Source organism: Hypanus sabinus, chromosome 9, assembly GCF_030144855.1.
Source record: "Hypanus sabinus isolate sHypSab1 chromosome 9, sHypSab1.hap1, whole genome shotgun sequence".
In the NCBI taxonomy this organism is placed as follows: Eukaryota; Metazoa; Chordata; class Chondrichthyes; order Myliobatiformes; family Dasyatidae; genus Hypanus; species Hypanus sabinus.
In genome coordinates this window covers 88,988,764-89,005,153 of record NC_082714.1, presented here as the reverse complement: position 1 = coordinate 89,005,153, position 16,390 = coordinate 88,988,764, and the positions used below count along the sequence as shown (strand labels likewise).

Here is a 16,390-nt window from a genome sequence, read left to right as displayed (position 1 = left end):
ATGGGGTCCTTAATGCTGGATACCAACTTTTTGAGGTATCACTCCCTGAGGATGTCCTGGATACTATTGAGGCTGGTACTCATGATGAACTGACTAATTTTACAAGCTTACTTTGATCCTGTGCAGTATCCACCCCCTCCTCCCCCTCACACCAGACAGTTAGAAAGCTCTCCACGGTACATCTGTAGAAATTTGTGAGTATTTTTGGTGACACTAAATCTCCTTAAACTTAATGAAATATTGCCACTGTTTTGCCTTCTTTATAGCTGTATCGATATGTTGGGTTCAGTTAGACCTTCAGAGATATTGATACCCAGGAACTTGAAATTGCTTACTCTTTCCACTTCTGATCCCTCTGTGAGGACTGATGTGTATTCTCTCGTCTTACCTATTCTGAAATCCACAATCAGTAAAGCTCCCTGTACAAGGTTTGGTCACACAGTATCAGGGCTAGGATAGTACAGGTTAGATACAGAGTAAAGCTCTTTTTACATTGTCCCGGCATTCACATACATGACTGGGACAGTTTGGATTAGAGAAGTTCCCTTTCCACTTTCCAATCAAGTGAACACAGGGCAGGGGCTCTTCATTACCCCATTATTCTTAAACCATCAGTCAAACACTGATGGCTCTGAACCGAAAAAGTTAAGAGTTATTTTACCTGAGTTTAATTTCAAACAGGTTGTGCTCTTTCGGTTGGACACGTTGCATCGATAAATGTCACCTTCCCTGTTCTTCGCATTGCCATCCCAAGGGGCACTGACCAGCAACCTAAGGAGAAAAGTTGACACAGTATGACAACATAAACACAGGAGATTCCACAGATGCTGGGAGTCCAGAGAAACACACACAAAACACTGCAGGAACTCAGAAGGTCAGGGCAGCATCTATGGAAAGGAATAAAGAGCCATCGTTTCAGGCCGAGATCTTTCAATCAGCATGACAGGTGTTGCTCCTCCACCCTGAGGGTAGCCCAGAGCAAACCGCAAAGGTACCTGGTTGAATATCGTCACTGAGGAACACGATTTTAGTGCATGTGGCTCAGAGCAGGATCAGCATCAGACTTATTATCACTGGCATTTGTCATGAAATTTGTTGTTTGGTTGCAGCAGTACATTGCAATACATTAAAAATTACTATAAGCTACAATAAGAAATAGAAGAGAAATAAATAAGTAGTGCAAACAGTAAGGTAGTGTACATGGGATCAATATCCATTCAGAAATCTGATGGCAGAGAGGAAGTTGTTTTCCTAAAACACTGACTGTGTCTCCAGGCTCCTGTACCTCCTCCCTGATGGTAGCAATGAGAAGAGGGCATGTACTGGGTGATGAGGGTCCTTAATGATGGAGGCATCGCCTATTGAAGGTGACCTCGATGCTGGCGAGGCTCATGCCCACGATGGAGCTGGCTGAGTCTACAACCACTGCAGCTCTTTCTGATCCTGTGCACCGGAGCCTCCACACCAGAGAAGGCAGCCAGTCAGAATGCTCTTCACAGTACATCTGTTCAAATTTGCTGAAGTCTTTGCTAACGTACCAGGTCTCCTCAAAATCCTAATGAAGTCAGAATATGAATCAGGTTTAATATCACCAGCATATGTCACGAACTTTGTTGTTTTGCAGCAATAGTATATTGCAATACATAGTAATAAAAATACAAATTACAGTAAGAAGTATATATATATTAAAAAGTTAAATTAAATAAGTAGTGTAAAAAGAAATAAAAAAGTAGTGCGTTTAATGTCCATTCAGAAATCAGATGACATAGTGGGGGGGGGGGGTCCCCACCCCCTTCCTACACAGCCCAACCGCACCAGCTTCTAGGGTTTAGCTCCTCTAACTTTCTGGAGTATGGATAGCTGGCACAACCCCTTTAAAGATTCAGGACTGTCCCGCTAATTAGCAATCATGTTTTGGGCACCAAGAATTAAGTTTTTAAAGAGCATCTGAACTGAGGTCCAGTGCTCAGGAGTAAGCCCTACTACTGATATCGTCTAGTGTTTGTTTTGTGCTCAGTTCTCGATCCAGTTTGATACCGTGTCTTGATCCTAGCCTCGGATATTCCGGCATCTGGGTCCAAACCATCCTAGTCAAGGTCTCTCATCACAGTATGGTTGAGCCAGTATGGAGCCAGTAGGGCATCAGTCCTTCATCCACTGTGACTGGCCAGACGGAGCCTGGAAATACACAATGTCCACATTTGCAAGGAGGAAGTCAGAGTCGCTCAGGAGAGCCAATCATTCCTGCTACAATTCCAGCCCCGCAGAAATTTGACAATGACTCGGGCTCTTGCTGCAGCTTCCTCATTCAATGCACATTAGGTTCGAATTCCAGCCGTCCCAGTTTCCTTCAGAGCGCGGAAAGGTGGCCTTCATTATCTCTCTTCTGACTGGGAGAGCCCTGGCCTGGGCCACCATGCATTAGTAATAAAGGTCGGAGATTTGTTCAGATTCAGAGGACTTCGTGGTCGTCATGAGGAAGATGTTCCATCGCCCAGCCATGGCTTGGACTGTGTGTTGAAGATTTGACAGGGTGGGCAGTCAGCGGCCGACAACACTATCAAGTTTTGGACCATGATCCATAAGAATAACTGTAATGGGGAGGCCTTGGCCACCCTATACCGCCACAGACTCCAAGATGAACTGAAGGATGCCCTCACCTTGGAGAGCTAGCAGAGGACTTAAAGGTTCTGATCGATCAATCCATTCATCTTGATAATCATCTGGCAGCATAAGTGAGACTACATCAAGAAGTCGAAGAGGGCTAGCCTGAGCCCAGCCTTAATGCTTCGTAATTCCACTCTCCCATCCCGGACCACAACCAGCCCGTCTCCTGCTCACGATCCTGTCCAACCCATGCAAATTGCCACATATGAATCTCTGCCAATGAGAGGTTCCAGCAAAGGAGTCGAGGTTGCTGCTGTTACTGAGGGGAAGCAGATTACTTGTGGGCTGAATATCCGAAGCTGCAGCTGTCAAGAGAACTGTCAAGCCCGCCTGGTGTTGGGAGGACTGTGACGGTAATAGCCACTACTCCCAGCCTCGAGGATTTTGGTATCAGGCTGAGGATGTTGTTGTCCTGTGTTATGAACTGGCAAGATGCGAATGCCTTTTTGGACTCTGGGGCAGCTGGAAATTTCCTGGAATTGAGAACCACCTGTCAGCTCAACATACTGCTGCAGGAGTTGAGCCAGCTCATGTCCACAACTGTCCTGGATGGTCATCTGCTTGGTTCCAAGCAGATCCAGCAGCAGATAGTGGTCTTGAGGATGAGGATAGAGGATCATGCAAAGGACATTGGTTTCTATATCATTGAGTCTCCTCACATACCCCTGATCCTTGGGCACCCTTGGATGTCTCAGGATAGCCCTTCCATGAACTGGAAGGAAGGGAGGATCACTGCATGGTCCAGTCACTGCAAGAAAGAATGTTTTCGCCTTGGTGTTCCGACCCCCTGACTCTCCCAAGACCAGCAGCCAGCGAAGGGGCAGGCTTCTGTTCGGGGTAGCGTGGCGCCTTCAGGAGACCCAGTCCTGCCTTCAAGGGCAGACAAGCCAGCTCCAGCCAACAGGACTGTGTAAGTCCTGACCCTGTCCACTCAGGGGTGTGCCGGAACTGGATCTCTAGTTCAGGAGCAAGCCTAAAAAGTGCCCTGGAATTCTAGCAGCTAAGGCAAAGCACACTAGTTGCCAGATCTATCCAAAATGGAGCCTAGTCCTTCGGGGTAAATGCAGCACCCAAGCCAGTAGAAATCCCTTCTATCTACAAGGATTTGGAAGAGGTCTTCAGCAAGGGCAAAGTCTTGACTCTCCCACTACACTGACCCTACCACTATACAATAGATCTACAGCCAGGTACTTGTCCTCCGCGTGGTCGATTATACAAACTCTCAGGCCCAGAGAGAAAAGCTATGGAGTACATAAGGAAGGCTTTTGCCATGGGATTCACTCAGCCCAGAACCTCACCAGCTGGCATAGGCTTCTTCTTTGTACAGAAAAAGGATGGGAGCCTGCGGCCATATATTGATTACAGAGGTCTGAATCACATAATGGTCAAGAATTGTTACCATCTTCCACTCATGAGCACTGCTTTCAAGGGGCAAGAGTGTTCTCGAAGCTAGTCTTGCAGAATGCATACAATCTGGTTCATAGAAAGGAGGGTGATGGCATTCAACACACTGACTTGCACCACAAGAGGGATGCTTATTAAGGATGTGGTTTCGGGCTACATAGAGGCGCATGATAAAATAGGCCAAAATCAGCATGCTTTCCTGAAGAGAAAATCTTGCCCAACAAATCTGTTGCAATTTCCTGATAAAATAATAGGCAGGATAGACAAAGGAGTTTGTCTGTTTGGCTACCAGTGACTGGTGATGCTCCACCAGGGTCAGTGTTGGGACTGCTTCTTTTCACGATGTACTCATCAATAATTTGGATGATGGAATTGAAGGAATTGATGGCTTCGCGACCAAGTCTGTGAACAATATGAAGATAGTTGGAGGGACAGGTAGTATTGAGGAAGCAGGGAGTCTGCAGAAGGACTTGGACAAATTGGGAGAACGGACAAAGAAATGGCAGATAGAATATATTGTGGGGAAATGTATGGTCATGCACTTTGGCGGAAGGAGTAAAGGAGTAGACTATTTTCTAAATGGGGAGAAAATTTAAAAATCAGAGGTGCTACAGGACTTGGGAGTCCTAGTGCAAGACTCCCTGAGAGATAACTTGCAGGGTGAGTCAGTGGTAAGAAAACCAAGTTTTGAGAAGACAAGACTGTAAAGCAGGGATGTGATGCTGAGGCTTCATAAGACACTGATGAGGCCTCACTTGGAGAATTGTGAGCAGTTTTGGGCCCCTTATCTGAGAAGGGATGTGCTGACATTGGAGAAGATCCATAGAAAATTCATGAGAATGATCTCAGTAATGAAAGGGTTAATATATGAGAGCATTTGATGGCTCTGGACCTGTACTCACTGGAGTTTAGAAAAATGAGGGGGGATCTCATTGAAACCTACTGAATATTGGAAGGCCTAGATAGTGTGGACATGGAGAGGGTGATTCTAATCGTGGGAGAGTCTACAACCAGAAGGCACAGTCTCAGAATACAAGACGATCCTATAGAACAAAGGTGATGAGGAATTTCTGTAGTCTGAGGATGGGGAATTTGTGGAATCCATTACTACAGATGGCTGTGGAGGCCAAGTCATTGTATATGTTTAAAGCGAAGGCTGATAGATTTGTGATTAGTAAGGGTGTCAAAGGTTATAAGGAAAAGACAGGAGAATGGCGTCAAGAGGGAAAATAAATCAGCTATGATGGAATGGCAGAGCAGGCTCAATGAACCAAATGACCTACTTCTGCTCCTGTCTTAAGAAGTCAGTTTATGAGGAGGTGCACAAAGACAGGCTGAAATGGCCTATATATATATGTGAGTCGTAAGGAGATTGCCCCTTTAGCCTAAAGGTACTCAAAGTGCTTGAGCTGCCTCATAGCTCTGGCAGTGGCTTATGGTGCAGAGAAGCTTGCCACGTGAGCTCACACCTAAGGGAAGGCAGCGAGGGGGCTTGGGAGGAATTTGGGTCAAAGTCCTCCATGACTCATTTAGGTACTGCATCTAAAAAGCTCTGGGACTTAGTTCAAGAGGTATTGTATCAGCTACGGAAATTATATCAGCAGATAGTACCGCTGAGAGGCTGCAGAAGCACATCCAAGCTGCAGCTACTGTGTCCAAGGCTTTCAAATTCTGAATAGCTTCACATCAGCCAAGTAATTAGAGAAACAGATGTGACACTGGCATCGAACAAACAGAGAATCACTTATATTGTCCAACTACCAGACACAAAAGAGAATCTGAAACCTGCAAATCATATTCAGTCCTTCCTGTTTTTTTAGTAGAATCAGACATTAGGAGTGACTCACTTTTGGAGTTAAAAATATTTTGCCCCTTTCTCTGTCTTGAAAGTGATATCATTCACTCAAATTGGGCCCATTGGGAGCTACTGTTCCTATTATCTCACATCTCTCTGACTGCAAGAAGTAGTCAGGGAAAAGCGAGGCCAATTCTTCATCACCCATTGTACACTCGTGTGTAGACACACACACACAATGACATACACACAAAACTACACTCTCTCAACCACAACTACTCAAACACAACCACACTCACTCACACACACAAATACATTCACACACACACTACACTCTCACACATAACTACACTTACACACACACTCACTCACTCTCATACACACCCACAACTACACTCTCACACACACTACTCTCTTTCAACCACAAACACTCACACAACTACACTCTCACACACTTTCACACAACTACACTCACACAAACAAACTACATTCTCACACATACACACAACATTCCCTCACATACACTACCTTGCATGCACTACACACTCTCTCTTTCGTGTTACACTCCCAAAATCAAAAGGAGTAATCCTGTTTGATTTGTCTGAGTAACAAATACAGTAATGACCACCAACCTTCACCTCTGAGTGAGTCTCCTTATTCCCATTCTAGCCCTCTGGGCCAGCTCAGTGCCCCCCCAACTCCATGGGGTTCTGCACTCAGTTGGGGAGGCACTGACTCGATGGAACTTCATCTCCAACATACCCCCTGACTCTGTGGAACACAGCAAGGAACAGGTGTGACATCCACTGACAGGAAAGAAGAGTGGCAAGTTACACCAGACACTAAGAGTGGCTGTGGAAACCCAGGAGCTAGCAGAGAGCAAGGCCATCTGTAGAAATTCTCAAAATACACTCAGTGGCCATAGTATTAGTCCATCCACTTCAAAGTTCAGCGTGTTGTGCATCAGAGATGCTCCTCTACACACAATTGTTATTTGAGTTACTGTTGTCTTCCTGTCAGTCTGGCCGTTCTCCTCTGACTTCTCCCATTAAAAAGGCATTTTCAGCCACAGAACTACCTCTCACTGTATGTTTTCTGTTTTTCACACCATTCTCTGTGAAGTCTACGGGCAGTTGTGCATGAAAATCCCAGGAGATCTGAGATACTCAAGCCATCCTGTCTGGCACCAACAATCAATCCATGGTGAAAGTAACTTAGAACACATTTCTTTCCCTTGTTTAGTCTGAACAACAACTGAACCTTGGTGAGACTCGTTGTAAATTGGGGGTCCACTTCAGTGAGCACCTCTGCTCCTTCCGCCAGAAGTGGAACTTCCCAGTGGCTAAGCATTTTAATTCCGATTCTCATTCCTGTTCAGACATGTCGGTCCATTACTTCATCTTGTGCCAAGATGAGGCCCCCTCAGGGTGGAGAAAAACACTTTATATTCTGTCTGGATAGCCTCTAATATGATGGCATGAATATTGCTTTCTCCTTCTGGTAAAAAAACTTCCCTCCCCCTACCCTCTTCTATTCCTCACTCTGGCCTCTTACCTCTTCTCACCTGCCTAGTACCTCCCACTGGGTCCCCTCCTCCATCCCTTTCTCTTACGGTCCACTCCCCTCTCCTATCAGATTCCTTCCTCTCTAGCCCTTTATCTTTCCTACCCACGACTTCACCTATCCCCTTCCAGCTATCCTCTTTCCTTTCCTCTCCCCACCTCTTCCCCCTTCCCTTCCTGATAAAAGGGCCCCAGTTCTTTCTACAGATGCTGTCTGACTTGTTGAGTTCCTCCAGCGTTGTGTTGCACTGAACCTCTTGACCATGTCAGCGTGATTTTGTGCACAGCATTGCTGCCGTAAGATTGGCCAATTAGATATTTGTATTAACCAGCAGGTGTACCTAATAAAGTGGCCATTGAGTGTAATAAGCAAATTAATGCTTTCTTAAGGCATTCAAGATTTGTCAGCATGATGAGTTGAGATGGCCAAGATAAAAATTGCCTGCATTTTCTTGATGGAGCGATTGGCTACGTTTTAAAAGAATCCTGAGCTTGCCTGGGTTGATGTTTCATCCAGAATTTCAACATTAAGGCCAGGAATTGGATTCAGGAATCTGATTTCAATTAACGAACATAGTTGCTTAATGGAAGAAGTATGTCTGAACTCATGAACGGGGGGGGGGGGGGCACACTGGAGATATGAGACATAGCTTTCATGATTTCCATTCCTGCTGACGTGTGGCTTAGATATGTGGTGGGGGGGGGGGCGGTTAATCCACAGCTTTTAAATTTTCTGTCACAAAACAATTTACTCCTTTGTCTAAAATGGAACGAAAACTGCCTGTCCTTCCCAAGTGAGAATTATTTAAGAGTTATAACATCATCCCCTTCTTTTTCCATTGCCTTCCACATTTCAGACTACTGGAATGGTAACTTTAAAACTGTCCAATTCTCTCCTTCCTCCAAATCTCTCAGCACTTCTTCTCCTTCTCTTTATTTCTCTCCGTAGATGCTGCCTGACCTGCTGAGTTCCTCCAGCAGTCTGTGTGTGTGACTCTGGATTTCCAGAACCTCCTGTGTCTATGTCCTGATGAAGGGTCTTGGACATGGGGCTAGCAACCACATCCCATAAAAACCCAGAGCTACAGAAGCTCCAAAGAGCTCGTCCCTGGGAGAGGAAGGATGGGCTACACCTGAGGACAACTTGAAAGGCTGGCCCAGTATGGAGGACACTGGTGAGCTGCTGCCACAGAAGGGGTGATGTATTAGCCACTTCCACCCTAGGACAAAGTCTCATAATACTGATAACCTTTGTATCACACAGCATCGATACAGATCATATCACCACCTCAGTGCATTGAGATTAAAATGTTGAGGTTACAAAGAAGTCAGGTCAAGTCAAGTTTATTGTCAATTAACTATGTACGTGTATATAACCAAATGAGACAACGTTTCTCCAGACTTGGGTGTAAAGAACAGTAGTACACATAACACATGGAATACACAATAACTTATGAAAGTAAGAATTAAAATCTACAAATGAATCACACATAAACAAACCAAGTAAGGTACATAAATTCTGTAAGGTACAGAACAGATAAACCAGTGACACTTTGAATACAATGTAGCTGGGAGTTCAGAAGCCTAATGGTTTGAGGGTAAAAACTGTTTCCCATCCTGACCGTTCTTATCTATGCATCGGAGTCTCCTGCCTGATGGTAGAAAGTCAAAGAGGATGCTGGATGGATGGGTGGGATCCTTGATAATACGAAGGACCCTGCATATGCAGAGCTCCTGATAACTGTCCCCGATGGATGCTGGGGAGACCCCTATGATTCTCTTGGCCGTTCTTACAGTCTATTGAAGGGACTTCCGGTCTGATGCTCAGCTGCTCCCATACCAAATGGAGATGCAGCTTGTCAGGACGCTCTCAATGGTGCTCCTGTAAAATTCAGTTGAGATGGGCGTGGAGGGAGCCACGCTTGCCTCAACCTCCTGAGGAAGTGCAGGTGCTGCTGTAACTTCTTATTCAAGGAGGTGATGTTGAGGGACCAGGTAAGGTCATCCATGATGTAAACTCCCAGGAACTTGGTGCACTTAACTCTCTCTAAGGAGGAGCCATGTATTTGCAGAGGAAGGTGGTTCATCTGGACCTTCCTGAAGTCCACCTTGTAGGCAGACAATAAGGGCAGATCGAGTCATGTAAGACTGATCAACTCTGGCCCCTGTCTCACCACTCTCCTGCTTCTCTTTTACTGGCTATCTCCCCTCTCCACCCTCAATCCTTATGCAGTCTTGACATGAAATGTCAACAATGCCCCTCAGATGCTACTCAATGCTTTGATTTCCTCGGGCAGATCGATTGTTGACACAGTTGGTCCATGCATTATATCTGCATGAACAACCGTTCCATTGGAAGTATCCTCCCCAGACTGGGATCGTTCTTTAATAGAATCCCCATGATCTGTGGAACTGAGCCTCAGTAATTATGAGCCAATGCAAATGAAGATATGGAGAGAAAGGGTTTTAAATTGAGATTCTGAATAATCTTGGTCAGTTTTTATTTCACTTACTTAGAGATATAGCACAGAGCATGGCCTTCAACTAACGAGTCACACCGTCCAGCAATTTACCCCTAGCCTAATCACAGGATAACTTACAACAATGTATTAACCTACGTCTTTGGACTTAACAGTACATCTTTGGACTGTGGGAGGAAACCAGGGCACCAGAGTTCTTCACGGGGAAGATGAACAAACTCCTTATAGATGCCAGCACAGGAATAGAACTGCAAGCTCCAACAGCCTGAGCTGTAACGGCATTCAACAACTTGATTTCCCTGAATCTGAGCATAGGCTCTTAGCAAAGTTTGGTGAACCTCTGTTGCCAAGGCTCCACTGCACAGATTGGAAAGGGCTACAGAGGGTTGATGGCTCAGCCAGCTGCATCATGGGCATTCGGCTCCCCACCATCGAGGATATCTTCAAAAGGCAGTGCTTCAGGACAGCGGCATCCACAATAAAGACCCATGATCTAGGACATGCCCTCTTCCATTGCTACCATCAGGGAGGTGGTACAGGAGCCTGAAGACACACACTCAATGTTTTTGGAACAGCTTCTTCCCCTCTGCCATCATATGGCTGAACAGTCCATGAACACTATCTCACCTTTTCCTCTCTTTCTGCATTATTCATTTTAAAAGATATTTAAAGCATCCATGATGTAAACTCCCAGGAACTTGGTGCACTTAACTCTCTCTAAGGAGGAGCCATGTATTTGCAGAGGAAGGTGGTTCATCTGGACCTTCCTGAAGTCCACCTTGTAGGCAGACAATAAGGGCAGATCGAGGGCAGATTGCTTTAAGATAACTTAAAGCAATTTTTTCAGGTATTGCACTGTCCTGTTGCCACAGGACAACAATTTCATGACATATGTCAAATTCTGAGGGGCTAATTGCAAACTGGATAAAGAGCATCACATATTCTGCTTGGTGTGAGCATTGAAGTTTTCAACCTCAGGCAGCCCACACCCCCACTGACCTGTCCAACTAGTTTTCTTCTCCCTTTCCCCACTTGTCCCATCTCCTTCCCCAGCTCTATCAGCCCACTGTCAGCTCCCCATCGGGCTCTGTCCATTTCTAATATATTGCACTCTACTGCTGCCACAAAACAAAGTACACTTATATCGGAGTATGTATACTCAATACAATCCTGAGATTCATCTTCTTGCAGGCAGCCACAGAACAAAGAAACACAATAGAACCCACAAAAAACCACACAGGACATAGACTGACAGACGTCCAATGTGCGATAAGAGAACAATTCATGCAAACAATAAAACAACTGAACAAATAATAGTTGCAAAGTGAACCGCAGAGTCTCTGAAAGTGAGTCCATGGCCATGGAGCCAGCTTGGGGCTGAGGCAAGTGGAACCAGTCGAGGAGTCTGATGGCTGCAGGCCAGAGCTACAGAGTCAATTCGGTGCTGAGGTGAGTGATCCCAGACCTAGAGCCTGATGGCTACAGGGCTACCACCTACTCCTGAACCTGGCGGTATGGGACCCAAGACTCCTGCACCCCCGCTCAATGGTAGCAACAAGAAGACAAACTTCACGACATCTGCCATTGACAATGAACCCGATTCTGATTTGGAGAGGCAGGTGAGAATAGATGGAATTGCTCCATAACTGATGCAAAGCAGGATCGATAAAGGTCACAGTTGCTTCCCAAGCAAAGTGGAGCCTTTTAATCAGAGTGAGCATTTGAAGGATTCCTGTAGGACCAAATGTCTGGCCAATGCCTTTGAATGGAAAATCCTACAAAAAGTAGTGGATTTGGCCCAGTACGTCATGGGTAAAGCCCTCTCAACCACTGAGCACATCTACATGAAACACTGTCACAGGAAAGCAACATCCATTATCAGAGATCCTCACCGCCCAGACCATGCTCTCTTCTTGCTGCTGCCATCAGGTAAAAGGTGCAGGAACCTCAGGACTCACACTGCCAGGTTCAAGAACAGTTACTACCCCTCAACCATCAGACTCTTGAACAAAAGGGGATAACTATATTTACTCGCCCATCATTGAAATGTTCCCAATACAAATGGTCTCACTTTAAGGACTCGGTATCTCATTACTTCATGTTCTCATTATTTATTGCTATTTATCTATATTTGCGTTTGCACAGTTTGTTGTCTTCTGCACTCTGGTTAATGTTTCATTGATCCTGTTATAGTTACTATTCTATAGATTTGCTGAGTATGCCCACAGGAAAATGAATCTCAGGGTTGTATATGGGACATACATGTACTCTGATAATAAAATCTACTTTGAACTTTGACATGCCTATTTCCTTGTCCACAGGATGACAGCAGCAGACCCATTTCATGCACAGATACTTTATCCTTGAGCTCTTCACCTGCTCTCTGGTACCTTGTCCAGTTTGAAGTTCTTAGTGCTCAGGACCAGATGCCGAGAAGCTAACTGATTATTGAAGGTGTGAATTTGCCCCCACACAAGTATCAGAGGTCCCTGGAGGAGGAGTCCTGTCTGCTACTTTTGCATTCCAAGATGTTGTTTGCTCTCCTAGCTGACAGCCAACAGATCAGCTTAGCCAGGGACATGAGATAGAACTTACACTTAAAGGCCACTTGATTAGGCACAGGAGTGGAATGTGTCACGGTCTCCTGTTGCTATAGCCCACCCACTTCAGGGTTCGACATGTTGTGCATTCAGATATGGTCTTCTGCCCACCACTATTGTAATGTGACGTTATTTGTGTTAGTCTCCTTCCTGTCAGCTTGAACCAGTCTGGCCATTCTCCTCCGACCTCTCTCATTAACAAGGCTTTTTCACCCACAGAACTGCTGCTCACTGGATGTTTTTCTGTTTTTCACATCATTCTCTATATTGTGTCTGATAAGCCCAGGAGATCAGTTGCTTCTGAGAGACTCAAACCACCCCATCTGGCACCAACAACAATTCCACAGTCAAAGTCACTTAGATCACATTTCTTCCCTATTCTGACGTTTGGTCTGAACCTCGTGACCATGTCTGCATGCTTTTATGCATTGAGTTGCTGTTACATAATTGGCCGATTTGATGTTTGCAATAACAAAGCAGGTGCAAGGGTGTACTTAATAAAGTGGCCACCGATATAATCGGGTCTTTTAGATAAATACATGGAGTTTAGAAAAATAGAGGGCTATGCGGTAGGGAAATTCTAGGCAGCTTCTAGAGTAGGCTACATAGTCAGCACAACATTATGGGCTGAAGGGCCTGCAATGCGCTGTTGAATTTCTATGTTTCAATGATTGTACTTGTTTGTTAATCTCTGTACACATTGGAGAAGATAACAGTGTCTAAAAGACTTCAGAATACTCAGACTGAAGTTTGAAAGAAAATTATTTGCAAACTTACCATTTCTGACCCTCCGCTTCCTGTTGTTGAACTTTATACCCAAACTGACCCTTCTTTGGTCCTCTGAAGGTTCTGACTTCTTTGACGTTAATGTTGAATGAGTCACTGAAGCCTGTCAAAGCAGATATGGACGATTAGATGCAAAGTAAGATATCAGCTCTACAACCAGTCACTATGAGTTGGGTAGAGAGTCGAGATTCAGATTCATTCATTTATCACGTGTACATTGAAACCGACAGTGAAATGTGTCATTTGTGTTAACAACCAACACAACTTAAGGATGTGCTGGGGGCAACCCGTAGATGTCACCTCACATTTTGTGTCATGCTTACAATATTCAGCAGAACAACACAGGACACAACAACAGCAAAAACAAGTCCTGACGAAGGGCATCAGCCCGAAACAAAGATTGTTTATTCTCATTCATAGATGCTAACCTGACCTGTTGATTGTGCATAGATTTCCACCATCTGCAGTGCCTTGTATGTGTCCCACCCACGGACAGTCCTTTAAGTCCAGCCTCCTGTCTCCAGAATTCGGCCTTTGGGTTTCAAATCCTGGATTTCCAACCAACCTTTGGGCTACATTCTTCGGTATGTACCACCTCCCCCATCTAATCAATAGTGGGATCCCGAACTCCAGGCTCAAACTCTGGGCTCACTGACTCATTGCCCCTTGTGCCGCTTGCTCGTACGGACATCTGACCCCAGGACCAACCAACCTGGGACAACCCAACATCCACAGGTGTCCTTCATCACCCACCCACATCGATGGTCTTTGAGCGCGGAGCAGGGGCCTGCACCCCAGGTGTGCTTTCTCCCTTTGTCGACAGTGCTGGCCTTCGAGCTGTCCCATCACATACTCCCAGGACAGGGACAGCATGGGGTTAGGTACAAAGTGTTGCACACTCTACAATATCCAGTCACATGCTTTCAGAATAAGACCATAAGACATAGGAGCAGAATTAGGCCATTCAGCCCATCAAATCTGCTACACCATTCCATCATGGTTGATGTATTATCCCTATAAAACCTATTCTCCTGCCTTCTCCCTGTGACCTTTGATGCCCTGTATACTGCCTTGAGATTCATTTTCTTGCAGGCATTTACAGGAAAATAAAGAAACAAGATAGAATTTATTAAAAATCTGTACATAAGTAAAGACTAACAAACAAACAAACAAACAATGTGCAGAAGATGACAAATTGTGCAAGTAAAAAATAAGTAATACTGAGAAGATGAATCCTTGAAAGTGATAGGTTGTAGGTTAGATCCTCGATAGGTTGTGGAATCAGTTCAGAGTAGTGGCAGATGAAGTTATCCACACTGGTTCAGGAGCCTAATGGTTAATAACTGTTCCTGAACATGGTGGTGTGACTCCTGAGTTTCCTGTACCTTCTTCCTGGTGGCAGCAGTGAGAAGAGAACATGGCCTGGATGGTGGGGGTCCCTGATGATAGATGCTGCTTTCCTGCAACCGTGCTCCTTGGAGATGTGCTCAATGGTGGGGAGGGCTTTATCCATGATGGACTAGGCTGTATCCACCACTGTATGTAGACTTTTCCATTCCTGGGCATTGGGGTTTCCATAGCAGCTCATGAGGCAATTGGTCAGGATATTCTCCACTGTGCATCTATTGAAAATTTTAGGTGACATGCCAAATCTATGCAAACCTAAAAGTAGAGGCACTGTCATGAATTCTTTATGATAGGGAATTTAAACATCCACAAGGTTACCAACTGGTCAATATCTGTATCCAATTAGTCTATTTATTCAACTTTCGAACAGTTTAGCAACAGGAGCCATGTTTTCTCCTTGTGCACAAGTCAATAAAGTGTGACTGAAGAACAGGTGCAAACTTTCAGAGTTAACTTAATCAGTGATGATACAGCCAGTGACTCTCTTCTACAAGCTAGTTTAACAATCTCTTCTACAGCATCACCATCACTTTGCCACCCAACACTAACATTCCGTGGTCACCAGATACGTAACCAGATCAGCCACATGGCTACAGATCAGAGCTGGATATTCTGCAGCAGGTGACTCACCTCCTGACTCCGCAAAGCCTTTCCAGCATCTACATGACACAAGTCAGGAGTGTGATGGAATATTCTCTGTGTGACAGTAGCTCCAACAGCATTCCAGAAGCTGAATACCATTCAGCTGTTTGAATCCGTCAACTCAAAAGTCCACCCCCTCCCTCCACCATTATAGCCTGGTAGCAGTACATTCAGTGTTTGCTTTATTGGGCTCCTGACACAAGCTAATACAGAGAGGGACGCTACACAAGCTAAACTAGAGACTGTTGCATGTGAAAATCCCAGATCAGCAGCTTTTGAGACACTCAAACCACACTGTCTGGCACCAACAACCATACTATGGTCAAAGTCACTTAGATCACATTTCTTGCCCAATGTGTACAGGTGCACCTAATAAAGCCACGACCTGTATCTTCAGGATGGAGCATCAATTTAGCAAGGTTTTCCTCCTCAATGACACCAGTTCTCTGATCTATTTCATCATATCTGGGCTATTCAACTGCCTACAATGAGGTTTGTAGTAATGCTTAAGAGTGTTCCACAATAAATCAGTCAAGAAGGAATGGCTGGGCAGACTTGAGAAGCCAATTGGCTTAATTCTGCTCCTGTGTCATACTGCCTAATCAGAGGTTGATAGGTTCCTGATTAGTAAGGGCGTCAAAGGTCATTGAGAGAGGCAGGAGAAGGGGGTTGAGAGGCGAAATAAAGCAGCGGTTAGTGTGACATTATTACAACTCAGGGTGTCGGAGCTCAAAGTTCAATTCTGACACCCCCGTAAGAAAGTTTGTACACTCTTCCTGTGTGCGCATATGTTTCCTCCAGGTGCTCTGGTTTCCTCCCACAGTCTGAAGACGTACTGGTCATTGTAAATTGTCCTATGATTAGGTTAGGTGGGTGCTGGGCAGTGTGGCTCACTAGGCTGGTAGTCCCTGTTCCACACTGTATCCCTAAATAAAATAAATCAGCTTTGATGGATTGGAGGAGCAGATTTGACGAGCAAATGGCCTGGTTCTACGTCTATATCTTACAATCTAATATACATGTTGGGAAACAATTCAGAAATTGTAT

General features: G+C 45.1%; 1 protein-coding gene across 2 annotated transcripts in view; it reads right to left on the bottom strand.

The window, feature by feature from the left end:
• Positions 1–16,390, bottom strand: part of itga10 (integrin, alpha 10) — a 194,973-nt gene that overhangs the window by 110,313 nt on the left and 68,270 nt on the right. For both annotated transcript variants that reach the window (XR_009514026.1, XM_059980120.1), the window contains exons 2-3: positions 13,286–13,397; positions 662–771 (exon numbers count right to left, since the gene is read on the bottom strand). Coding sequence is in view for 1 of the 2 variants with exons in the window: in XM_059980120.1 (XP_059836103.1) it covers positions 662–771; positions 13,286–13,397 (222 nt within the window). In the remaining variant the exon portion in view is untranslated. The remainder of the gene's footprint in view (positions 1–661; positions 772–13,285; positions 13,398–16,390) is intronic.